General features: G+C 45.0%; 1 protein-coding gene across 1 annotated transcript in view; it reads left to right on the top strand.

Annotated features, from left to right (window-relative positions):
* The first annotated feature begins 7,137 nt into the window (after window positions 1-7,137).
* Window positions 7,138-27,956, top strand: part of GUCY1B1 (guanylate cyclase 1 soluble subunit beta 1) — a 61,660-nt gene continuing 40,841 nt past the window's right edge. Inside the window, exons 1-2 of the mRNA XM_038755052.1 lie at window positions 7,138-7,226; window positions 8,621-8,694. Coding sequence (XP_038610980.1) covers window positions 7,224-7,226; window positions 8,621-8,694 — 77 coding nt within the window. The 5' untranslated portion in view covers window positions 7,138-7,223. The remainder of the gene's footprint in view (window positions 7,227-8,620; window positions 8,695-27,956) is intronic.

Below are 27,956 nucleotides of genomic sequence, written 5' to 3' on the forward strand. Positions count from 1 at the left end.
GAAAGTCGAGGCCAGAGACGCAGGTTTACTGCGTGGAAGAGGGCAATGGTAAACCACTTCTGTATTTTTACCAAGAAAACTCTATGGATCCACTACCAAAACGATTGCAGATGGAGGTGGGACATTCTGGGAGAGATGTGTCCATGGAGTTGTTATGGGCTGGACACAACTCAACAGCATAAGACAAGACCTGTAATTTATTTTAGGGTTTGTCTTCCCTTGCTAAAGGGTAAGCTCCGTGGGGGCAAGAATCAGATCTACTAAATCAATTCAATCAGTCGTATGTACTTACTGTGGCAGAGCACTGTACTAAATGGTTGGGAGAGTACAATATAACGGAGTTGGTAGACATATTCCCTGGCCACAAGGAGCTTACAGTTTAGTGGGGGAGACAGCTATTGAGTCAAATTACAAATATGTCCATAAGTGCTGTAAGGATGAAAATGGAGAAAATGAAGAGTACTAAATTAAATGCAAGGGTGATGCACCAGGGAGAGGGAATAGGGAAAATGAGGGCTTAGTTGAGAAAAGCCTCTTGGAGAAGATGTGATTTTAATAGGGCTTTGAAGGTGGGGAGACTGGTGGTCTGTCGTATATGAAGGAGGAGGGGGTTCCAAGCCAAAGGGAGGATATGGTTGTAATCTTCCAAGTGCTTAGTACAGTGCTCTGCACAGAGTAAGCTGTTAATAAATACTATTGAGTGATTAAAATCCTTTAAATACCCACAACATACCAATGGCTAAATGTTCCTACTCACAGAACACAACAGAATTATCCAACAGTAATATCATATAAAACAAGTAGTATGAGACATAAAGGATAAAGGGTGGAGTAGTATATTCATTCATTCATTCATTCAACCATACTTATTGAGCGCTTACTGTGTGCAGAACACCTTACTAAGTGCTTGGAAAGTACAATTCGGCAACTGATGGAGACTATCCCTACCCAGCAATCATCATCAATCGTATTTACTGAGCGCTTACTATGTGCAGAGCACTGTACTAAGCGCTTGGGAAGTACAAATTGGCAACATATAGAGACAGTCCCTACCCAACAGTGGGCTCACAGTCTAAAAGAAGGAGACAGAGAACAAAACCAAACATACTAACAAAATAAAATAAATAGAATAGATATGTACAAATAAAATAAATAAATAAATAAATAGAGTAATAAATATGTACAACCATATATACATATATACAGGTGCTGTGGGGAAGGGAAGGAGGTAAGATGGGGGATGGAGAGGGGGACGAGGGGGAGAGGAAGGAAGGGGCTCAGTCTGGGAAGGCCTCCTGGAGGAGGTGAGCTCTCAGCAGGGCCTTGAAGGGAGGAAGAGAGCTAGCTTGGCGGATGGGTAGAGGGAGGGCATTCCAGGCCCGGGGGATGACGTGGGCCGGGGGTCGATGGCGGGGCAGGCGAGAGCGAAGTACGGTGAGGAGATCAGCGGTGGAGGAGCGGAGGGTGCGGGCTGGGCTGTAGAAGCAATGGGCTCACAGTCTAGAAGGGGGAGACAGCAAACGAAACAAAAGAAGTAGACAGGCATCAATAGCATCAGAATAAACAGATATGATATCTGTTCATTTAATGATGATGATGATGATGATAAAGGTTAATGATGTATATATAGCTATAATTATATTTATTCTGATGGCATTGACACCTGTCTGCTTGTTTTGTTTTGTTGTTCGTCTCCCCCTTCTAGACTGTGAGCCCGTTGTTGGGTAGGGACTGTCTCTACATGCTGCCGATCTGTACTTTCCAAGCGCTCAGTACAGGGCTCTGCACACAATAAGTGCTCAATAAATACGATTGAATGAATGACTGCCACAAAAATACAAATTGTCAACCCTATGGTATTTCCAATCAATCAATCAATCATATTTATTGAGCGCTTACTGTGTGCAGAGCACTGTACTAAGCGCTTGGGAAGTCCAAGTTGGCAACATATAGAGACAGTCCCTACCCAACAGTGGGCTCACAGTCTAAAAGGGGGAGACAGAGAAGGAAGGGGCTCAGTCTGGGCAGGCCTCCTGGAGGAGATGAGCTCTCAGTAGGGCCTTGAAATCAATCAATCAATCGTCTTTATTGAGCGCTTACTGTGTGCAGAGCACTGTACTAAGCGCTTGGGAAGTCCAAGTTGGCAACATAGAGAGACAGTCCCTACCCAACAGTGGGCTCACAGTCTAAAAGACTACGATTGAAATCAGCATCATCAAAAATCGTGCTTATTGTGTGCAGAGCACTGTACTAAGAGATTGGGAAATACAAGTTGGCAACGATTGAATGGATGAATGACTGAGCCCCTTCCTTCCTCTCCTCATCCCCCTCTCCATCCCCCCCATCTTACCTCCTTCCCTTCCCCACAGCACCCGTATATATGTATAAATGTTTGTACATATTTATTACTCTATTTATTTATTTATTTATTTTACTTGTACATATCTATCCTATTTATTTTATTTTGTTAGTATGTTTGGTTTTGTTCTCCGTCTCCCCCTTTTAGACTGTGAGCCCACTGTTGGGTAGGGACTGTCTCTATATGTTGCCAATTTGGACTTCCCAAGCGCTTAGTACGGGGCTCTGCACATAGTAAGCGCTCAATAAATATGATTGATGATGATGATATAGAGACAGTCCTTACCCAACAGTGGGCTCACAGTGTAGAAGGGGGAGACAGAGAACAAAACCAAACATACCAACAAAATAAAATAAACAGAATAGATAGGTACAAGTAAAATAAATAAATAAATAGAGTAATAAATATGTACAAACGTATATACATATATACAGGTGCTGTGGGGAAGGGAAGGAGGTAAGATGGGGGGAAGGAGAAGGGGACGAGGGGGAGAGGAATCAATCAATCAATCAATCGTATTTATTGAGCGCTTACTATGTGCAGAGCACTGTACTAAGCACTTGGGAAGTCCAAGTTGGCAACATATACAGTCCCTACCCAACAGTGGGCTCACAGTCTAAAAGGGGGAGACGGAGAAGGAAGGGGCTCAGTGTGGGCGGGCCTCCTGGAGGAGATGAGCTCTCAGTAGGGCCTTGAAATCAATCAATCAATCAATCAATCAATCGTATTTATTGAGCACTTACTGTGTGCAGAGCACTGTACTAAGCGCTTGGGAAGTCCAAGTTGGCAACATATAGAGACAGTCGCTACCCAACAGTGGGCTCACAGTCTAAAAGAGTACGATTGAAATCATCATCATCATCAATCGTGGTTATTGTGTGCAGAGCACTGTACTGAGCGCTTGGGAAATACAAGTTGGCAACGATTGAATGGATGAATGACTGAGCCCCTTCCTTCCTCTCCTCCTCGTCCCCCTCTCCATCCCCCCCACCTTACCTCCTTCCCTTCCCCACAGCACCTGTATATATGTATATATGTTTGTACATATTTATCACTCTACTTATTTATTTTACTTGTACATATCTATCCTATTTATTTTATCTCGTTAGTATGTTTGGTTTTGTTCTCCGTCTCCCCCTTTTAGACCGTGAGCCCACTGTTGGGTAGGGACTGTCTCTATATGTTGCCAATTTGGACTTCCCAAGCGCTTAGTACGGGGCTCTGCACATAGTAAGCGCTCAATAAATATGATTGATGATGATGATATGGAGACAGTCCCTACCCAACAGTGGGCTCACAGTGTAGAAGGGGGAGACAGAGAACAAAACCAAACATACCAACAAAATAAAATAAACAGAATAGATAGGTACAAGTAAAATAAATAAATAAATAGAGTAATAAATGTGTACAAACGTATATACATATATACAGGTGCTGTGGGGAAGGGAAGGAGGTAAGATGGGGGGAAGGAGAGAGGGACGAGAGGGAGAGGAATCAATCAATCAATTGTATTTATTGAGCGCTTACTATGTGCAGAGCACTGTACTAAGCACTTGGGAAGTCCAAGTTGGCAACATATACAGTCCCTACCCAACAGTGGGCTCACAGTCTAAAAGGGGGAGACGGAGAAGGAAGGGGCTCAGTGTGGGCGGGCCTCCTGGAGGAGATGAGCTCTCAGTTGGGCCTTGAAATCAATCAATCAATCAATCAATCAATCGTATTTATTGAGCGCTTACTGTGTGCAGAGCACCGTACTAAGCGCTTGGGAAGTCCAAGTTGGCAACATATAGAGACAGTCCCTACCCAACAGTGGGCTCACAGTCTAAAAGAGTACGATTGAAATCATCATCATCATCAATCGTGCCTATTGTGTGCAGGGCACTGTACTGAGTGCTTGGCAAATACAAGTTGGCAACGATTGAATGGATGAATGACTGAGCCCCTTCCTTCCTCTCCTCCTCGTCCCCCTCTCCATCCCCCCCACCTTACCTCCTTCCCTTCCCCACAGCACCTGTATATATGTTTGTACATATTCATTACTCTATTTATTTATTTTACTTGTACATATCTATCCTATTTATTTTATCTCGTTAGTATGTTTGGTTTTGTTCTCCGTCTCCCCCTTTTAGACCGTGAGCCCACTGTTGGGTAGGGACTGTCTCTATATGTTGCCAATTTGGACTTCCCAAGCGCTTAGTACGGGGCTCTGCACATAGTAAGTGCTCAATAAATATGATTGATGATGATGATATGGAGACAGTCCCTACCCAACAGTGGGCTCACAGTGTAGAAGGGGGAGACAGAGAACAAAACCAAACATACCAACAAAATAAAATAAACAGAATAGATAGGTACAAGTAAAATAAATAAATAAATAGAGTAATATATGTGTACAAACGTATATACATATATACAGGTGCTGTGGGGAAGGGAAGGAGGTAAGATGGGGGGAAGGAGAGAGGGACGAGGGGGAGAGGAATCAATCAATCAATCGTATTTATTGAGCGCTTACTATGTGCAGAGCACTGTACTAAGCACTTGGAAAGTCCAAGTTGGCAACATATAGAGACAGTCCCTACCCAACAGTGGGCTCACAGTCTAAAAGAGGGAGACGGAGAAGGAAGGGGCTCAGTCTGGGTGGGCCTCCTGGAGGAGATGAGCTCTCAGTAGGGCCTTGAAATCAATCAATCAATCAATCAATCAATCAATCAATCGTATTTATTGAGCGCTTACTGTGTGCAGAGCACCGTACTAAGCGCTTGGGAAGTCCAAGTTGGCAACATATAGAGACAGTCCCTACCCAACAGTGGGCTCACAGTCTAAAAGAGTACGATTGAAATCATCATCATCATCAATCGTGCTTATTGTGTGCAGAGCACTGTACTAAGCGCTTGGGAAATACAAGTTGGCAACGATTGAATGGATGAATGACTGAGCCCCTTCCTTCCTCTCCTCCTCGTCCCCCTCTCCATCCCCCCCACCTTACCTCCTTCCCTTCCCCACAGCACCTGTATATATGTTTGTACATATTCATTACTCTACTTATTTATTTTACTTGTACATATCTATCCTTTTTATTTTATTTTGTTAGTATGTTTGGTTTTGTTCTCCGTCTCCCCCTTTTAGACCGTGAGCCCACTGTTGGGTAGGGACTGTCTCTATATGTTGCCAATTTGGACTTCCCAAGCGCTTAGTACGGGGCTCTGCACATAGTCAGCGCTCAATAAATACGATTGATGATGATGATATAGAGACAGTCCCTGCCCAACAGTGGGCTCACAGTCTAAAAGGGGGAGACGGAGAAGGAAGGGGCTCAGTCTGGGTGGGCCTCCTGGAGGAGATGAGCTCTCAGTAGGGCCTTGAAATCAATCAATCAATCAATCGTATTTATTGAGCGCCTACTGTGTGCAGAGCACCGTACTAAGCGCTTGGGAAGTCCAAGTTGGCAACATAGAGAGACAGTCCCTACCCAACAGTGGGCTCACAGTCTAAAAGAGTACGATTGAAATCATCATCATCAGTCGTGCTTATTGTGTGCAGAGCACTGTACTGAGCGCTTGGGAAATACAAGTTGGCAACGATTGAATGGATGAATGACTGAGCCCCTTCCTTCCTCTCCTCCTCGTCCCCCTCTCCATCCCCCCCACCTTACCTCCTTCCCTTCCCCACAGCACCTGTATATATGTATATATGTTTGTACATATTTATCACTCTACTTATTTATTTTACTTGTACATATCTATCCTATTTATTTTATTTTGATAGTATGTTTGGTTTTGTTCTCCGTCTCCCCCTTTTAGACCGTGAGCCCACTGTTGGGTAGGGACTGTCTCTATATGTTGCCAATTTGGACTTCCCAAGCGCTTAGTACGGGGCTCTGCACATAGTAAGCGCTCAATAAATATGATTGATGATGATGATATGGAGACAGTCCCTACCCAACAGTGGGCTCACAGTGTAGAAGGGGGAGACAGAGAACAAAACCAAACATACCAACAAAATAAAATAAACAGAATAGATAGGTACAAGTAAAATAAATAAATAAATAGAGTAATATATGTGTACAAACGTATATACATATATACAGGTGCTGTGGGGAAGGGAAGGAGGTAAGATGGGGGGAAGGAGAGAGGGACGAGGGGGAGAGGAATCAATCAATCAATCGTATTTATTGAGCGCTTACTATGTGCAGAGCACTGTACTAAGCACTTGGAAAGTCCAAGTTGGCAACATATAGAGACAGTCCCTACCCAACAGTGGGCTCACAGTCTAAAAGGGGGAGACGGAGAAGGAAGGGGCTCAGTCTGGGTGGGCCTCCTGGAGGAGATGAGCTCTCAGTAGGGCCTTGCAATCAATCAATCAATCAATCGTATTTATTGAGCGCTTACTGTGTGCAGAGCACTGTACTAAGCGCTTGGGAAGTCCAAGTTGGCAACATATAGAGACAGTCCCTACCCAACAGTGGGCTCACAGTCTAAAAGAGTGCGATTGAAATACGATTGAATGGATGAAGGAAGAGAGCGGCTGCTCTTCCCGCTGTCGGGAAACGATCCGGCGGCTTTCCCCCCCCCCCTCCGCCGCCCCCTCGGGTCCGGAGCCATGACGACCCCCGCGGGCGAGGCGTCGTGTCGATGTATCCGAATTCCCTCCTCTGGCTCTGATTGGCCGAAGGGCGGCCGGCCGCCTCCCGATCTGGCTTCCCATTGGCTGCGAGGAAGTGACAATCAAGGGGGGGGGGGAGCGCGGGCGGCTCCAGCCGTTGCCACCGCCTCCGCCGCAGAGCCGTGGCCTCCCCGTTTGCTCCCGCCGCCAAGCCCCTCCGTGCAGCTGCTGCTGGGGAGGGGGCTCCGTGGGCCCTGGCGACATGGTAAGCGCCGCCGCCGGCGGGACCCCCACCCCCTACCCCCCCCCCGGCCTGCGGGGTCACCGGGGAAGGAGGCCCAAGGAGCGGCCGCCTCGGTTCCCCGGGAGCTTTCCCGCCCCTCTGGGACGCCCACCGATGGGTGGGTGGGTGGCTAGGACGACGGTGCTTGTACATATCCATCCTATTTATTTTATTTTGTCAGTGGTTTTGTTCTCCGTCTCCCCCTTCTAGACTGTGAGCCCACTGTGGGGTAGGGACTGCCTCTATCTGTTGCCAACTTGGGCTTCCCAAGCGCTTAGTACAGTGCTCTGCACACAGTAAGCGCTCAGTAAATACGATTGATTGATTTTGTTCTCTGTCTCTCCCTTCTAGGCTGTGAGCCCACTGTTGGATAGGGACTGTATATGTTGCCAACTTGTGCTTCCCAAGCGCTTAGTACAGTGCTCTGCACACAGTAAGCGCTCAGTAAATACGATGGATTGATTTTGTTCTCTGTCTCTCCCTTCTAGGCTGTGAGCCCACTGTTGGATAGGGACTGTATATGTTGCCAACTTGTGCTTCCCAAGCGCTTAGTACAGTGCTCTGCACACAGTAAGCGCTCAATAAATACGATTGATTGATTTTGTTCTCTGTCTCCCCCTTCTAGACTGTGAGCCCACTGTTGGATAGGGACTGTATATGTTGCCAACTTGTGCTTCCCAAGCGCCTAGTACAGTGCTGTGCACACAGTAAGCGCTCGATAAACACGATTGATTGATTTTGTTCTCTGTCTCCCCCTTTTAGACTGTGAGCCCACTGTTGGGTAGGGACTGTCTCTATATGTTGCCAACTTGGACTTCCCAAGCGCTTAGTACAGTGCTCTGCGCACAGTAAGCGCTCAATAAATACGATTGATTGATTGATCGGTTTTGTTCTCTGTCTCCTGTATATATGTATATATGTTTGTACATATTTATTACTCTATTTTACTTGTACATATCTATTCTATTTATTTTATTTTGTTAGTATGTTCGGTTTTGTTCTCTGTCTCCCCCTTTTAGGCTGTGAGCCCACTGTTGGGTAGGGACTGTCTCTCTATGTTGCCAACTTGGACTTCCCAAGCGCTTAGTACAGTGCTCTGCACACAGTAAGCGCTCAATAAATACGATTGATTGATCCGGCGGGAGGGGTCCCCCCCTGTTGCCCCGGGGGGGGTCGCCTGGCCGCAGGTGAACCGTTGCCGGGGGAAGGGGCATCCCGAGGGCTGGGGCTCCTGCCACGGGCTCGTCCCGCACTCCCCGGCTGGGGGGGGCGGACAGGGGGCAACGTTTGGCACGGGGGGGGCTCCACTGGGCGCCCCCCCCCCCCCCCGCTGCGGCCCGGCCCTTGACCCGCCCCCGCCCCCTTTGTGTTTGCAGTACGGCTTCGTGAATCACGCCCTGGAGCTGTTAGTCATTCGCAATTACGGGCCCGAGGTCTGGGAAGACATCAAGTAAGTGCCCTCGGCCCGGGGGGGCCCCACTCTTGCCGGGGGGGCGGGGGTCAGGAGGAGCGCCCCCCCATCACAGACACACACGAACATGCAGACACAAACACGCAGATACACAAACATACAATCAATCAATCGTATTTATTGAGCGCTTACTGTGTGCAGAGCACTGTACTAAGCGCTTGGGAAGTCCAAGTTGGTAACATATAGAGACGGTCCCTATCCAACAGTGGGCTCACCGTCTAGACACATACATACAGACACACGAACGTACACACAAACATACATACATACATACAAGCTAGCTCTCTTCCTCCCTTCAAGGCCCTACTGAGAGCTCACCTCCTCCAGGAGGCCTTCCCAGACTGAGCCCCTTCCTTCCTTCCTTCCTTCCTTTTAGACTGTGAGCCCACTGTTGGGTAGGGACTGTCCCTATATGTTGCCAATTTGTACTTCCCAAGCGCTTAGTACAGTGCTCTGCACATAGTAAGTGCTCAATAAATACGATTGATTGATTGATTGATTCCTCTCCCCCTCGCCCCCCTCTCCATAGCTTAACAAATACCAACATTATTATTATTATTATTCCCAGACTGAGCCCCTTCCTTCCTCTCCCCCTCATCCCCCTCTCCATCCCCCCATCTTACCTCCTTCCCTTCCCCACAGCACCTGTATATATGTATATATGCTTGTACATATTTATTACTCTATTTATTTATCTTGTACCTATCTATTCTATTTATTTTATTTTATTAGTATGTTTGGTTTTGTTCTCCGTCTCCCCCTTCTAGACTGTGAGCCCGCTGTTGCGTAGGGACTGTCTCTATGTGTTGCCGACTTGTAATCAATCAATCAATCAATCGTATTTATTGAGCGCTTACTGTGTGCAGAGCAGTGTACTAAGTGCTTGGGAAGTCCAAGTTGGCAACATAGAGAGACAGTCCCTACCCAACAGTGGGCTCACAGTCTAAAAGGGGGGAGACGGAGAACAAAACCAAACATACTAACAAAATAAAATAAATAGAATAGATATGTACAAGTAAGATAAATAAATAGAGTAATAAATATGTACAAACATATATACATATATACAGGTGCTGTGGGGAAGGGAAGGAGGTAAGATGGGGGGATGGAGGGGGGATGAGGGGGAGAGGAAGGAAGGGGCTCAGTCTGGGAATAATAATAATAATGTTGGTATTTGTTAAGCGCCTGCTATGTGCAAAGCACTGTTCTAAGCGCTGGGGAGGTTACAAGGTGATCAGGTTGTCCCACGTGGGGCTCACAGTCCTCATTCCCATTTTACAGATGAGGGAACTGAGGCCCAGAGAAGTGAAGTGACTTGCCCAAAGTCACACAGCTGACAAGTGGCGGAGCCGGGATTTGAACCCGCAATCTCTTGACTCCAAAGCCCGGGCTCTTTCCACTGAGCCACGCTGCTTCTCCGCATTCTCCAGGAGGATGCCTCCTGGAGGAGGTGAGCTCGCAGTAGGGCCTTGAAGGGAGGAAGAGGGCTAGACTTGTACTTCCCAAGCGCGTAGTACGGTGCTCTGCACACAGTAAGCGCTCAATAAACACGATTGATTGATTGATACAGACACACAAACACAGACATACACAAACACACACACACACACACACACACACACACACACACACAGAGACACACAGAGACAGACGGACAGATCCTACCCCCCTCCCCACCCGTTCCCTCCCCTCCCTCGGGCGGAGGAAGGGCCGGTCCTGTCGGGCTCCCAGCTGCGTTGGAGCCCCCGGGGCGGCCGGTTCCCACGCTCGGGGCCGAGAGGAGGGTCCCGGGGGAGGGGCCGCGGCCCGGTCCAGCCGTGGGAAGGCGGAGGCTCCCCGCGGCCCGGGGGGGCGGGGAAGGAAGGTCGGTGGTGGCCTGGGTTGTTGACCATCCGCGAATGTCGACGGGGTGTCGAAAGGGGAGGCGTCCCCCCTCCCGGGAGGAACAAGACTCCAGGGAAAAACAGGAATTAAGCAGCCTTCTTCACCTTTGGCCCCAAACCCAGTTTCTTAACTAGAACAGAAAGAGAGAACATCACCACTTCTTCCCATCAAGACGCTTGCAAAGTAGAACGAGCAGCCATTTGTCCTCGATTTGGGGCTTTTCATCCTCCTCCTCATTTTTTCCTTTATCTTCTCCCTTTCATCCTCTCCAGCCTCCTCACCCTGGGCTTCAAGGCTGTCCATCACCTCGCCCCCTCCTACCTCACCTCCCTTCTCTCCTTCTCCAGCCCACCCCGCACCCTCCGCTCCTCTGCCGCTAATCTCTGCACCGTACCTCGTTCTTGCCTGTCCCGCCATCGACCCCCGGGCCTGGAATGCCCTCCCTCTGCCCATCCGCCAAACTAGCTCTCTTCCTCCCTTCAAGGCCCTAGTGAGAGCTCACCTCCTCCAGGAGGCCTTCCAGACTGAACCCCTTCCTTCCTCTCCCCCTCGTCCCCCTCTCCATCCCACCATCTTACCTCCTTCCCCTCCCCACAGCACCTGTATATATGTTTGTACATATTTATTACTCTATTTATCTTGTACATATCTATTCTATTTATTTTATTTTGTTAGTATGTTTGGTTTTGTTCTCAGTCTCCCCCTTTTAGACTGTGAGCCCACTGTTGGGTAGGGACTGTCTCTATATGTTGCCAACTTGTACTTCCCAAGCGCTTAGTACAGTGCTCTGCACACAGTAAGCGCTCAATAAATACGATTGGTTGATTGATTGATTTATGGCTGTGGTTGCCACTATGGTGAGAGTGACCCAAGCTTTGCCATCGAAATATAACTTCACTTCGATTTTCTCATCTCTACAAATGGGGATCAAATACCTGTTTCCTTTACCATTAGACTGTGATCCCTTATAGGGCAGGACTCGTCTACCTTTATTTAACCCAGTGTTTCACAGAGCTTTGTGCTTAAGAATCAATCAATCAATCAGTCAATCGTATTTACTGAGCGCTTACTGTGTGCAGAGCACTGTATTAAGCACTTGGGAAGTACAAGTTGGCAACATATACAGTCCCTACCCGACAGTGGGCTCACAGTCTAAAAGTGCTTAACAGATTCCCCAAGTACTATTATTAAAAAGGAATACTGTTATATTGCACTCTCCCAAGGACTTAGTACAATGTTCTGCACACAGTAAGCACTCAAGAAATATGATCTGTTGATTGGATACTACTGAATCCAGTTATCCAGAAAGTTTGTGGTATTGTGAGGCAAATATACTTTCTACTACAGATAGTGGTGATATTAAGCATTTTATAGTTACCAAGCATCACTAGTAATTAGTAGATAGCATCTTTGCCTCTATTTTGGGGCAAGTGCCTCAATCCTAAAACTTCAGGACTGAAAACTTGTAGAGGAACACCTTTCACACTCTCTCATCCCTGCCAGTTTTGCTCCCACTGGGTCACCGAGTTCAGAGAGGAAGTGGATGGTTCAGTCCTACAAAGTGCATGCAGTTTTGTTTTTGTTCTTTTTTTTATATTTATTTAGTGTGCAGGACACCTAGCCAGCCAACGTGATCATGGCAAAATGCTGATGCCGTGCTGCAGCAACATAACCTGGAAGACGGTTGCCATAGTAGCTGTCTGTTAACCACCTATTTTTCAGGGTTCCTTCCTGGCCTGACCATTTGTCAGAATGCCGTCGGTGATTCGTTGGGCAGAGACCTGGGGGAAAAAAAAAGAGGGACCTGGTAGTATAACCCAGCAGTTAGAACCAGCTCTAGATTGGTCTCCTAATTCCCAGAGCAGTACTCTACAAGATCATTAGCAAGGCCTGCAGGAATAAGTGCAAAATAATCATATTGAACTCAATCTGTGTTCTACTCAAGGTTCCCAGTCTGAGGCAGGATGAGCAGTTATCTCGGTTCCTTTATTTCAGGTGAGAAAACAGATGCAGAATGTTAAGTGACTGGTCCAAGATCACCAAGCATCTCAGTAACAGAGCTGGGACTTGTGACAACCAGTCCCAAGACTCTTTCTATTAGGCCACACTGCCATCTCTAATGCAGTGCCATCTCTATATTGTGCTCTCCCAAGCTCTTAGTGTAGTGCTTTGTGCACAATAAATGTTCACTCAGTGCTAATCAATCGTATTGAGTGCTTACCATGTGTAGAGCACTGTACTAACCTCTTGGGACAGCACAATGCAACAGAGTTCATTCATTCATTCATTCAGTCGTATTTATTGAGCACTTCCTGTGTGCAGAGCACTGTACTAAGCACTTGGGAAGTACAAGTTGGTAACATATAGAGACGGTCCCTACCCAACAATGGGCTCACAGTCTAGAAGGGGGAGAAAGACAACAAAACAAAACATGTGGACAGGTGTCAAGTCGTCAGAACAAATAGAATTAAAGCTAAATGCATATCATTAACAAAATAAATAGAATAGTAAATATGTACAAGTAAAATAAATAGAGTAATAAATCTGTACAAACATATATACAGGTGCTGTGGGAAGGGGAAGGAGGTAGGGTGGGGGGGATGGGGAAGAGGAGAGGAAAAAGGGGGCTCAGTCTGGGAAGGCCTCTTGGAGGAGGTGAGCTCTCAGTAGGGTTTTGAAGGGAGGAAGAGAGCTAGCTTGGCGGATGTGCGGAGGGAGGGCATTCCAGGCCAGGGGGAGGACGTGGGCTGGGGGTTGACGGCGGGACAGGCGAGAACGAGGTAGCAGATACAACAGAATTAACAGTTGACTGATTGAATGATTGCTGACTGATTGATCTGACTGATTGAACAATTCCTTTATAAGACAGCAGAATTAACAGATGACTGAACTATTCCTTCACCCTCAGAAGGTGCTCAGTAAATTGGTGATGATGCAGTAGTTCAAGGACAAATCTGTGAAAATAAATATTTAATCAAAGGGGAGAATAGAAAGAACTACCACGTTAACTGATTATTCTACCATTAGAATGCTAGGATAGCTCTTTTTAAGTTTAGTAAGAACTATGTTCATAGATTGCATCCAGATTCTTTAAAAAAAATCCCTTAACAGCTGGCAGAGAAAACAAACCTTCCATATTCTATCCCACAATATTTCCTCCTTCAAATACAACAACCTTTCTCAGGTTACTCCAGGTGAGCTGGCTCTCAGGAATGGGCAATATGGTAAAATGCAGTCAATGAATGATTTTTAATGTCAGCAGGGTTGGTATTGTAGACAGCTTTGCAATTTGTCCTACCCTATTCTCAAAGAAAAGTATAGAAATTTGTGATATAGATTTTTTAATTAATAATAATAATTAATGATATTTGTTAAGCACTTACTTTGTCCCAAATGCTGTACTAAGTGCTGGGATCGATACAAGACAATCAGGTCAGACACAGACCCTGTCCCACATGGTACTCACATTCCAAGTGAAAGCAGATAAAGGGCAGATGTTCTTTTGCTTTCGTCAGAATGCCTGTAGCTTTCCCTTGGGTCTCCCAGTGATGTATCTTCAGTCATTTTCCCCACAAATTGATTGGACAGATTTATTTATTTCTTATTTGACTTGAGAGCTTTATTCTGAATGCCAGTGCAGCCAACAGAGCTAGTGAGTTCATCTCTAGAGACCAATTACAGTCCCATTATGTTTAATAGCATCTAAGACTTATGCAAGGAAATCCTGAAACTAAGTCCTGCAAAATGGATTTGTATTTCATGCCGAATGACTCCTTGTAAAGCATGAAGACTTAGGCCGGATTCTTACAGATTTCTTAGCACATCTGTTGGTGACTTTCTCATAGCATTTCACAGGGAAACCAGTAATTGGCAGGTCTTCAGAAGTATCATTGTGCTAGAATGTGAGTCGCAGCCAGGATAGCGCTGCTTGGACGTCAAGAAAAATGCCAAATTATATTTTCTTTTTTCCTTAAGTGGATGGAGTCCCATCTTAGCCTCGTTTTAGTCCCTTCTAGAATTACAGACTGAGCATGTCCCATTTTTAGACTCTAGTGCAGGGCTTTCTTTATTGGAACTTCTTTGCTGAATTACTATAAACAAGGACCGAGATCAGCCATCCGGTATTTAGGACTCCTTCCTATTTAGACTTGGTGTTTTGTGGGACAGGGAATGTGTCCAATCTGATTATCTTGTTTCTGCCCCAGTGTTTAGTACAGAGCTTGGCACATAGTAAGTGCTTAACAAATACCATAAAGGACAACTAAAGTAAGCTCCATCAGTCAATAATTTTTATTGAGTGCATTCCGTGTACAGATTACTGCAGTAAACACTTGGGAGAGTACAGTATAACAGCTGGTAAGCACAGTCCATGCCACAGTGAAATTACAGTCTAGAAGATTCAGGATCCTTTAGCCATGCAGGATCCAGGGGCCATTACTAAACCAAACTTCCAAAGCAGACAAGGTCAAAGTTGGGATTTAATTAGTAACACCAATTGGAAAAGTTCCCAACCGAGAATAAACAGGGTTTGCAGGGTACTTTTTTCAGCCCCTGAGGTTCAAGACTGTTAGGGCCAAGCTTAGGATCTGATTAGTAAGCTACATGGTTAGACCATGTGCTGCCTGAAAACTTTGGGGGAAATCTGGAAAATAACCCCCAAATTTATAAAATGACCAATTGACCCCCTTGAACTTCCTGTTTCTCCCAGAAATATCTTAGGTAGAAGGAAGTACGTAATGCATGAAGATCATTTCTAGGTGGGTTTATGAGGGGCAGGCAGGCAAGCAACTCCCCACAGCCAGTAGCCAGCTTTCAGTACTTCCCTTCCCTTGCCTCTGCCCTCAGAGGGTTGGAATTTTTTCCCCATGAATTTCCCTCCCAGAGAATTCCCAACTCTCCCCACCTTCCTAAAATCCTAAAATCATATCTCCTTCAAGAGACCTACCGTAACTATGACCTCATTTTCCCTACTCACTCTGCCTTAGGCATCACCTAAGCACTTAGATCTGTACCCTTTAAGCATTTGATAGCCACCTCACTCTCAGACCCATAGCACTTATGTAAATACCCATAATTTATATTAATGAATGTCTCACCATCTAGGGTGTAAGCTCCTTGTGGGCAGCAAACATATCTACCACCAACTATGTTGTATTTTAACAAGCAGTTCATTCATTTGATCATATTTATTGAGTGCTTACTGTGTGCAGAGCACTGTACTGAGCACTTGGGAAGTACAAGTTGGCAACATATAGAGAGGGTCCCTACCCAACAATGGGCTCAGAGCCTAGACGGGGGAGACTGTAAAGTGGGGTGGAAAGTACAATAGGAGGATCGCTGGCAGTGGTGTTTGGTGTGGGGTACCAAACTAAATAGAATGGTCACCTGGTAGTTGGGGCCAAACTGGGGGCCAGTGGGAGTGTGAGTAGGGGATTTTCCTGTATGAGGAATACATTTTTGCAAGAGGCCATCTGGACAGGTACACTTTTTGCACTCCATTAGAGCTTAAGCTCCTTATGGGTAGAGAACATATCACTTGATTGCTTTGTACTTTGTCATTGTTTAGTAGAGCCCATTGCACTCCAATGGGTGCTCAATAAATACTGCTTCTACTACTACTATTATTACTGCTATTATTTCCACTTCTACCACTAGTACTGGAAGGAGTCAGATATGGGAACAGAAGTCATGTCTGACTGGTCAAACTCCCTTTCCACCAGCACCGAGCATGGGTGTAACTATTTTTAAAGAGGATTTAAAGAGATAACAGTGTGGCCTAGTGGGTAGCTTAGGCCCGGGAGTCTGAAGGATCTTGGTTCTAGTCCCGGCTCTGCCACTTGTCTGCTGTGTGACCTTGGGCAAATCATTTAACTTTTCTGTGCCAGTTACCTCATCTGTAAAATGGGGATAAAGACTGTGAGCTCCATTTGGGACAGGGACCGTGTCCAACCTGATTACCTTATATCTATCCCAGTGCTTAGAACAGTGCCTGGCACATAGTAAGTGCTTAACAAATACTTTAAAAAGAAAAGGAATGCTAAGCTCATCCGCAAGCAGCTGGAAAGCAGTTCTACCTACTTGCCTGGACCAAAGGACCAATTCAGAATTGTGTATATTCCCAAATTCTGGAGTCAAATGGGAATGTCTGGTTTGATAAAAGCCGGATTTCAGAGAGTTTCAGGGAGTTAGGCAAAAGACGCCAAGTTACATTAATGTGGAAAATCTTGAGGGTTTTAATGAAAGTATATCCGACACTAAGGCATCAATCTTTAACACTTGTTCCTTTTCCAAAAATCATTTCCTAGCACTTTGTCCCTAAGTTCAAAGAAATGTCCAAGTTGTGCAGTCTTCACAAATCCCTAGCTACAGTTGTTCTGAGTGGTGCTCAGGAAGAAGGGTCTTGGAACAAAACATCAGAATATATAGGCTCCTTCCTAGATTGTTATTAATAGCAATAATGATAATAATATGTGCCGAACACTTATGTGCCAAGCACCATACTAACCACTGAGGTAGATACAAGATAATGAGGTTGGATACAGCCCCTGTCCCACTTGGGGTTCACAGCCTAAATAGGAAGTAAGAGTGGCTAGAAGTCAGGCACTACCCCAAGAAATCCATTTTTCAGCTCGCCTGTCTCCTGCCTAATTCCCGCTTTGGTACTTGGCATTTTTTGACAGTTTTTTGGGTTTTTTTCCAATGTTGACCCTCCTCCGGGCCATGGCTCTTGCTGACGAGATCCTCAAGTCAGATGTGGCACCGGATTTCACACTTACTTGGGAGGGTCAGGGAACAACACAGGCTTTCAAGCAATTGGGAGGTTGGGAACCCTGGAGAAGCTTTCTAAGTTCAGGCTGAATCTAGCAGCAGGTTTGCAAAATGGCAGCAGTGTGACACCATCACATCCTGTCACATCCAGGGCATGTGGGATGTCATATAAGCCTTGGAGTTTGATTCTTTGAAATGCCAGTGCTGACCATCCTATTCCTGCCACCATGAGCATTTTGCTGTCACCATGGCCACCAGCCAGCTGGGAGCTATGGCAAAAGCCAAAAAAAAAATAGAGTGGGGATGAAAGGGTGCATTGCAGCCACTCCTAGTGTCTTTTCTGTCAGCTGGGACCACAGAGCTGAGGGGGGCGGGGGGTTACTTGTGTAAAATTGCATCTGAGCTCCTAAAAAATTATGTCTAAATTAAGGCAACCTAAGCTCACCTGAAGTTTTCTGCAGCTCTTGGTGAAAGTATTGATCATTGTATTGTGTAGGGCAAGGAATAATTCTGGATATTGGACTAAACTTTTAGGGTTAAATGTAGAAATTGCTTGAATATGCTGTGTTCAGTCTGCATGCTTAAGCTTCCAATTTATAAAATATGGGTTGCAGCTGGGTTTTTCATGCAGTAAATGACCTGTTAATGTATCCCAGATGATTCTCCCAAAAAAGATTATTTATCATGTGTCTTCATTACACATAGAAGCCTGTTTAACTTCCAAGATAATAATATAAACATGGCTTTCTAGTAGATTCCCGATACTGATGGCGGTTAGATTGCACAACTCTTTAGCTGGAAACGAGGTGTAATCATATTTAAAGTATTCTAATGTGCAATTATTGTAATTTTTTCTTCCAAATAATACACATGACATTTACCTGCATTTTTTTTTTCAACACTTTGTCACGTATCTTCGCCAAATAATTAGCCTCCCCTTCCCCTGGCCTACACTTACCTTCGCAACTTCTGTTTTTTGTGTTGTCTGCCAAAAATCTAACCTCTCTTTCTCCTCCTCTTCTTTCTCCTCCTCCCTCTCTTTCAAGAAAACCTAGAAACATAGGATCTAAGAGTTCCTTGAGAGTTCCCCTGGACCATCCTTCCACTAAAAAGGCATTTATCAATTGAGAAATGGGGTAAAATGATTCCATTTTTAAAGATTCCACCTGAAGATGAAAATGGATGTAATGTGGTGAGGGGCTGGGGAGGGGAAAATGATGGACCTGCCCGAGGTGCTGACTGCACTGTGTGTGATTGAGCGAGCTCTAACTCCCTCCCAGAATCTGTGAGGAAGAGGTCGGTTCCAGCATAGCCCAGGGCAGTTGAGGAGGAATAGGGCAGCATTGTTGAGCCATGCCATCGCCTCCTTCCCTTCCTGCCACCGTCTCAGCCTAAACTGCTCCAGGAGCACTTGGGAAATCCTGACACATACAGAGATGCTCCGCCTGTAGTCATGACATGCCAGTGGTCTGAAAAGAGCCCCAGTTGGAGTTAGTGTCTTTAATAATTATAATAATAATAATAGTTATGGCATTCGTTAAGCTCTTACCGTTTGCCAGGCACTGTACTAAGTGGTGGGGTGGATACAAACAAATCAGGTTGGACACAGTCACTGTCCCACATGGGGCTCACACTCTCAATCCCCATTTTACAGATGAGGGAACTGAGGCACAGAGAAGTGAAGTGACTTGCTTAAGGTCACACAGGAGACAAGTGGTAGAGTCAGGATTAGAACCCATGACCTTCTGACTCCCATGCCCATGCTCTATCCACCATGCCATACTGCTTCTCATGTGACTGCTTCCTTGTGACTGACAGCCCATTCCCTTTAACCCATCTCATTATGCCAGCAGCAGGTAGGATGGGAGAGTTGAACTTACTCGGTTTACATGACAAACTCCTCTTTTCATCCCCCTACTATTTTATAGAACTGAATTTGCATGAATAAGCATAAGCCCCTTGTGGGTGCAGGGATCGATCTACCCTGGCTTCAATGTTCAAAGTCCGCCAGGTGAATGCACAGATTTAGCATCTTAGAGGCTCACAAGTAACCCTATTTTGGAGCAGTTCTAGGAGTTCTAGACCTTTTGGTTCCTGATGTCCAGAGGATCCCTAGGAAAATAGTTCAATCTGGAACTTTTCATGGAAAGCAAAAGTTGGGAAGAAGGGAGATACATGGGGGGTTGGTCCTCTTCATCACAGGGCAGAAATAACTGACTGGTTTAGTTTAGGACCCCTCTGCTTCCCCAGGACTAATTCTAGAGCAGTTCAGAGTAATTCCAGAACATATCACAGGAGCAACATGGCTAGTGGAAAGAGCATGGGGCTTGGGAGTTAGATGCCCTGAGTTCTCATCCCAGTTCCACCACTTGCCTGCTGTGTGATCTTGGGCAAGTCGCTTAACTTCTCTGTGCCTCCATTTCCTCATCTGTAAAATGGAAATTAAATACCTACCCCCTTATTTAGATTGTGAACCCCACATGGGGCAGGGACTGGGTCCAACCTGATTAATTTATATCTACCTCATTGCTTACAGCAGTGCTGAAATTGTAAATGCTTAACAATTACCTTAGTTACTTCATTAATTAATGAATTCCCCGGCTCACTGGAGCTAAATCTGCCTGTAGACACGTCTATCCTGGACCAAAGTCATTATCACTATCAGTACTGGTTGGGTGCCTAATGTTTTCTGTGTCCTGGTCCTAAGGAATATATGATAGAAAAATAGAATATAATCATAATGGTATTTATTAAGTGCTTACTATGTGCCAGGCACCGAATATATGACCGTGCCCTTGAGGAACTTTCTACCTGGCCCTAGGGCAAATCCAGACTCCAAACTTGGTCTAGCCATTTTGTGACTTGTGCAGAAATCTGCACATCATGCCTCTTGGGAGATACAGAGTGAGGATTCAGGCAGGAGTAGGGAGACATCAAAATGATACATTCCTGAATTGGTCACAGACCCAGACCAGCTGGACTCTTTCTCTGCTTTGAGTCAGTTAAAATAATCAATCAGTGAATGGTATTCATTGAGTGCTTACTGTGTGCAGAGTGTCGTACTAAGCACTTGGAAAAGTACTACGACAGAGTTGGTAGATACATTCCCTGCCTACTATGAGCTAGTTGTCAGATTATCTCCAAACTTGATTTCCCTGCAAGGAAGGTTGCATCCTACTCTTAAGATAGTTTCTCCTTGAAAACATGAGTCCAGTTGTGACAATCTAGCAGTTTACTAACTACAAGACAGTGCCAAAAAGCAGAAAAGACTCACAGAAATAACTTTAAAATGAAAGTGCAGAGCAGTCTGTCAGAGTTTAAAAAATGGTAGTAAATGTCTCCTCTTCGTCTTTTGGAAAGAGGTGGTTAGGGATTCCAGTTCTGTGGACCAGTGATTCTGTTCTGTGATCAACAGGAAAAGTCACTTAAGAAAATAAATATGGTAAGGAAATATTTATAATTGGCTCCCATTCAAAAGGTCACAAGTCTGAAGAAACATTTATTTCAGTTTTCATTTATCATGGGTAACTTGCCTTTATCTGTCCCTCCATTGTTCCTTCCAAAAATCGAATAGAGGGGAAAAAAAGACGATTGAGAAATCCATGCCTAATATAGACAAAAGGGATTCAGTTTATGAACTGTCACTTTCCCAGCAAAAAAATGCAATATCACTAGTGCTTAGTACAGTGCTCTGAATGCAGTAATACTACTTAAGAAATACTACATGAGTACTGTTACTACTACTTCAAGGTTGGCCACGTTTGTTACATGTATGTATTCCAATATTCCTGAATCTTCATTGTGTAATATTGTTGAAGTGCCTGTATACTTATTTTGATGTCTGTCTCCCCCCTTCTAGACTGTAAGCCCATTGTGGGCAGGGATTGTCACTCTTTATGCTGAATTGTACTTCCCAAGTGCTTAGTACAGCGCTCTGCACACAGTAAGCGCTCAGTAAATATGATTGAATGAATGAATGTGTAAAAGTAGTCTAATATTGCGATTCTCAACTCCAGTGTTTCAGCATGAAAGTGTCAAAGAATTATCTTGGTACATGACAATAGCGTCATGACTTGTCACCCAATCTGCCTCCAAAAACCAAGCATAGAAGCATGACAAGCAGCACGGTCTGGAAGTCCGAAGGACCTTGGTTCTACTCCCTGCTCCACGACTTATCTGCTGTGTGAACCTGGGCAAGTTACTTGATTTCTCGGTGCCTGCTACCTCATCTGTAAAATGGGGATTAAGACTGTTAGCCCCATGTGGTCCATGCAACTGTATCCATCCTGATTAGTTTGTATTTACCTCAGTGCTTAGCACAGAACCTGGAACATAGTAAGTGCTTAACAAATACCATAAAAAGTAAATCAAAAAAAGCCTAGAAAAATGCTTCCAACCACTAGTTAGCTATCTCTATGTTTCTCCAGGTTTATATTTTAAAAAATGCAACAGGATCTCACAATCAATCTTACTTTTTGAGCACTTACTGTGTGCAGAGCACTTCCAAAGTGCTTGGGAGAGTAAGACAACCATATAGTAAATACCTTCCCTGCTCACAATGTGAGAATGCCACTTTGATTTTTGTGCATTACCTTAGAACATTTTCTTTGTTTTGGAAATCCAGAGGTGACACAAATCATCAATTACTTTTCCATTCTGTTTCTTTTTAATTTGGGAGTTTCTTTCAAAGGGCATTTTCCACATGAAAGTTGCACATTTACATAGTGTTGCCACAGGCTTATTAATAAGGTAACCAGCGTTGAACTCGTGGGTTTGTCATAAGTTGACTACCCTTAATCATTTCACAGCAAGGTATTAAGAAAATCACAGCAAAATACTGCTGCTGTTAAGGAAATCTGCAGTATAAAGTAACCAGTAGAGTTCTTTATAACTTGTTTGTGATTTCCAAGGGGGAAAACATATTTAAAAAAAAGCCATAATCAAGTGAAAATGAATTGTTAGATGAAACTAAATTTCACCAAAATAGTAGCTGTCACATGCTATGAGAATGTCCAATCAATCAATAATGTTATTGAGCAGTATTTAGAAAGCAGCTTGGCGTATTGAGCAGTATTTTCGAAGCAGCATATAACCAGGCAGGACAAAGTCAGGACAAATACCAATGGAAAGGTAAATGAAAAGACACCAGGTCACCCTGGGCTGAGCTGAAGAGGGAATATTCTGGAAAGGGAAGGGGAAAGGTAAATAGCCAGAGGGTTGCTCAGGAAGCAGCTGAAAGCAATTCATGCTAAAAGAAAGTTGAAATAGAGAAGCAGCATGGCCCAGAGGTTAGAGCATAGGCCTGGAGTCAGAAGGATCTGATTGAATAATAATAATAATCATCATTATGGTATTTATTAAGTGCTTACTATGTGCCAAACACTGTCCTAAGCACTGGGGTAGATACAAGGTTCTCAGGTTGTCCCACCTGGGGCTCACACTTTTAATCACCATTTTACATATGAGGTAACTGAGGCACAGAGAAGTTAAGTGGCTTGCCCAAAGTCACACAGCTGGCAAGTGGTAGAGCCAGGATTAGAACCCACATCCTCTGAGTACCAAGACCGAGCTCTTACCACCAAGCCATGCTGCTTCTTTAATCCTGGCTCTGCCACTTGTCTGCTGTATGACTTGGGCAGGTCATTTAACTTCTGTGTGCCTCAGTTACCTCATTTGTAAAATGGGAATTAAGATTTGAGCCCCCTGTGGGACATGGACCGTTTCCAACCTGATCAGCCTTTATCTATCTCAGCACTTAGTACAGTGCCTGGCACATAGCATGTAACAAATACCATTAAAGAAAAATAAACTTAGGCTTGTATGGCTTTGAGTTAGGTAAGTCATTTGAGAAAAGGGTACTGTTCATCCTTTATCTAAGGAGGGGAGTAGCAGCACTAATTTGTATCGCATGCACCAAAAACACATTTTTTAAGATACCTTTCCCCATCGTATTTAGGAAAATGCAACATATGCTATAGTTTATTTGATTGAGGAATTTGGGTGCTCAGTTTTCCTGGGTAGAAACATGCTAGCATTCTAAATTCCAATTTCACTGGAAGCCTCCTCCAAAACGATTTTTAGCCACATAACCTAGGGAGCCTACATTTTTCATTCAATCGTATTTATTCAGTCATATTTATTGAGCGCTTACTGTGTGCCAAGCACTGTATTAAGCGCTTGGGAAGTTCAAGTTGGCAACATATAGAGACGGTCCCTACCCAACAACGGGCTCACAGTCTAGAAGGGGGAGACAGACAACAAAACAAAGCATGTAGACAGGTGTCAAAGTTGTCAGAACAAATAGAATTAAAGCTGTACGCACATCATTAACAAAATAAATAGAATACTAAATATGTACAAGTAAAATAGAGTAATAAATCTGTACAAATATATATATACAAGTGCTGTGGGGAAGGGAAGGAGGTAGGGCGGTGGGGATCGGGAGCAGGAGAGGAAAAAGGGGGCTCAGTCTGGGAAGGCCTCCTGGAGGAGGTGAGCCCTCAATAGGGCTTTAAAGGGAGGAAGAGAGCTAGCTTGGCAGATGTGTGGAGGGAGGGCATTCCAGGCCAGGGGAAGGATGTGGGCCGGGAGTCGACGGCGGGACAGGCGAGAATGAGATGCAGTGAAGAGGTTAGCAGCAGAGGAGCAGAGAGTGCGGGCTGGGCTGTAGAAGGAGAGAAGGGAGGTGAGGTAGGAGGGGGCGAGGTGATGGAGAGCCTTTAAGCTGAGAGTGAGGAGTTTTTGCTTCATACGTAGTTGACAGGCAACCACTGGAGATTTTTGAGAAGCGGAGTAACATGCCCAGAGTGTTTCTGCACAAAGATGACCTGGGCAGCAGAGTGAAGTATAGACTGAAGTGGGGAGAGATAGGAGGATGGGAGATCAGAGAGGAGGCTGATGCAGTAATCCAGTCGGGATAGGATGAGAGATTGAACCAGCAAGGTAGCGGTTTGGATGGAGAGGAAAGGGTGGATCTTGGTGATGTTGTGGAGGTGAGACTGGCAGATTTTGGTGATGGATTGGATGTGTGGGATGAATGAGAGAGCAGAGTCGAGGATGACACCAAGGTTGCGGGCTTGTGAGATGGGAAGGATGGTAGTGCCATCTACACTGACAGGAAAGTCAGGGAGAGGGCAGGGTTTGGGAGGGAAGATAAGGAGTTCAGTCTTGGACATATCCCCAACCCGATTTCATTGTAGGAAATATGAATCAGATCTTGCCTTCTAGGCCATGTATACAAATAAACAAACAGCAGGACCATCTGAAATAAAAAGAATGAGAGGAGATCATTCCTCCTGCTGAAGGACTACTGTGGATACAGCTTTCATTATCATTATTATTACTACTAATAATAATGTTTAAGTGCATTTGGCCAAGCAATGTATTAAGCACTCAAGTAGATACAAGATAATCAGGATAGACACAGTCCCTGTTCCACATGGGACTCACAGTCAAAGTAGGAGGATTAAATCCCGATTTTATAGATGACGAAGCTGAGGCACAGTTTTTCTCACCAGCAGGTATTGGTAACCAATATTTTTACAATTCTATCCAAATTAATTTGATAAAAGTAGGTTGGGTTGATTTGAGGTGTTTAAGGTAGCAGGTCTTTGACCTAGCCTTCCTCATGCATGACTCCCAGTGACTCCAGTGGTGTGAAGTTTGGTGGCCAGTGTTGATAGGTGCCTATCCTACCTCTTGTTTACCACTGAATTCTGGAGACTTCCTTCATCCAGGGCCAAGGTAATGTGGGATTTGGATGTGGAGGTCAGTGAAGAGGGGATAGAAAAGTCTGAAGTTCATTTTGTCAATAAGAGAATGACTGCCTTTGGGACTCATGGAGCAGACTGAAAGTTCAGCCAAGTAGCTCCTCCTCCTGGTCCTGTCTCCTTTTCCTCCTCCCACTCTTCTCCTTTCTCTCCTTTTCTTCCGTCCACTCCTCCTAATCTCCTCCTCCTCCTGTTCCTTTTCCCACTCCTCCTCTTTCTCCTCCTTTTCATCATCTCCTCCTCCTCACATTCATCAGAAACATGAGTTTGGCATTGAGCATGTATTTGCCCCTCTTAAAATTGTGGTCCATGCAGTTTACACTGAATAATCCAGTCTGCAGTGCTACAAGTTCCTGGTGTAGACAGCAGTATAAGAGCTCAGATGATCAAGACTAATTGAACAAGTGAAGCCACGTGCTACTAGACTTTGGGACAAGGATAGGACTAGAAAGAATGACCAAAGCTGGAGATCATTCACGCTTTTTGTATTTAACTGCTTTAACTGTTTTCTGGCCTTCTTTCCCTCCTCCTCCTCTTCTTGTCCTTCTCCTCATCTTCCTCTTCCTTCTTCTCTTCATCCAGCTCCTTCTCCTCCTACTCCCCATTCTTTCTCTTCTGCTTCCTCCTCTTTTACCTCTTCTTCCTTCTCCTTCCCTTCCTTCACCAGGCTCACCTAAATCTTAATATAGCCCTCCCCATCTCTCTCATAGGTTATCTATTGCCTGAGAACAATTAAGCAATGAAGCTGAATCATTCATTTTTCTGAAGATGACTCCATTTTTCTAAGTACACTAAAGACTTTGGTTGCACGGTCCATCCTTTAGGAAACTGCAGCCCTGACTGTTTAAATGTTTACAAGTTGAACTCTTTTCAAGGCCAGGGTGACATTCCGTCCACATTCCCTGCAGGGTGTTGGCACACTGTTCCTGGGTGACCCAATCACTTTCTCTGAAGTCAGATACATTGGGCTTGATTGTGTTGTGCCAGTTTAACCATTATTATGAAGAGAGTAATCATTTTATATAAACTGGGATATTTTTCATGGAAAAGACCTATGTAAGTGTAAGTTTTTCCCACTACCAATCAATCAAATGTGTGCACTATGTGCAGAGGACTGACAGATGATCACTTTCCCTACCTTCAGAGCTTTATTAATTTATTTATTTTTAGACTGTGAGCCCAATGTTGGGTGGGGACTGTCTCTATATGTTGCCAATTTGTACTTCCCAAGCGCTTAGTACAGTGCTCTGCACATAGTAAGCGCTCAATAAATATGATTGATTGATTTATTAAAAGCACATCTTCCTCCAAGAGGCCTTCCCTGACTATACCCTCATTTCCCCTTCTCCCACTCCCTTCTGCATAACCCTTGCACTTGGATTTGCACCCTTCATTTACCCCTCCATCAGCTCCACAGGACTTATGTAAATCTCCATAATTTATGTATGTTAATATCTGTCTCACCCTCTAGATTATAAACTCATTGTGGGCACGGAACATGTCTGCTAACTTTGTTATACTATACTCTCCCAACCACTTAGTACAGTACTATGCACACAGTAAACATTCAGTACATATAGTTGATTGATGAGATTAATGCAGTTTTCTGCTTACAGGAGCCATTCAATAAATACCACTGATTGATAAACTGAATTAATTGATGAATTGAATTTTTTTTGATAGTGTGATCTAGTGCAGAGAGTATGGAACTGGAAATCAGGAGACCAGACTTTTGTTAGGTGACTGTGAAAAACACTTAATTTCTGTATGCCTAAATGCCTTTATGAGGTGGTGATTTTGTCAGGCTAAAATGAGAAAATTGACATCAGAGCACTTTGGAAATTGTAAGAGCTATACAGTATTGTTATCATTAGGGTGAAAGGGATCAAGGCATGGTGAGTGTACACAAAGGGAAAATTAATTCAAGCATTCATTCAGTCATATTTATTGAGCGCTTACTGTGTGCAGAGCACTGTACTAAGCTCTTGGTTAGTACAAGTTGGCAACATATAGAGACGGTCCCTACCCAACAGCGGGCTCACAATCTAGAAGGGGGAGACAGAGAACAAAAAAAACCATATTAACAAAATAAAATAATTAGAATAAATATGTACAAATAAAATAGAGTAATAAATACGTACAAACATATATACATATATGCAGATGCTGTGGGGAGGGGGAAGGAGGTAAGGCAGGGGGGATGGGGAGGGGGAGAGGAAGGAGGGGGCTCAATCTGGGAAGGCCTCCTGGAGGAGGTGAGCTCTCAGTAGGGCCTTGAAGGGAGGAAGAGAGCTAGTTTGGCGGATGTGTGGAGGAAGGGCATTCCAGGCCAGGGGGATGACGTGGGCCGGGGGTCGACGGCGGGGACAGGCGAGAACGAGGCACGGGGGAGGAGATTAGCGGCAGAGGAGCGGGAGGGTGCCGGCGGGGCTGTAGAAGGAGAGAAGGAGGTGAGGTAGGAGGGGGCGAGGTGATGGAGAGCCTTGAAAGCCCAGGGTGAGGAGTTTTTGCCCTGATGCGTAGGTTGATTGGTAGCCACCGGAGATTTTTGAAGGAGGGGAGTAGCACGCCCAGAGCATTTCTGCACAAAGACGATCCAGGCAGCGGCGTGAAGTATGGATTGAAGTGGGAAGAGACAGGAGGATGGGAGATCAGAGAGGAGGCTGATGCAGTAATCCAGTCGGGATAGGATGAGACACTGAACGAACAGGGTAGCGGTTGGATGGAGAGGAAAGGGTGGATCTTGGTGATGTTGCGGAGGGTGAGGACCGGCAGGTTTTGGTGATGGATTGGATGTGAGGGGTGAAGAAGAGAGCGGAG

Source organism: Tachyglossus aculeatus, chromosome 12 (genome assembly GCF_015852505.1).
Source record: "Tachyglossus aculeatus isolate mTacAcu1 chromosome 12, mTacAcu1.pri, whole genome shotgun sequence".
In the NCBI taxonomy this organism is placed as follows: Eukaryota; Metazoa; Chordata; class Mammalia; order Monotremata; family Tachyglossidae; genus Tachyglossus; species Tachyglossus aculeatus.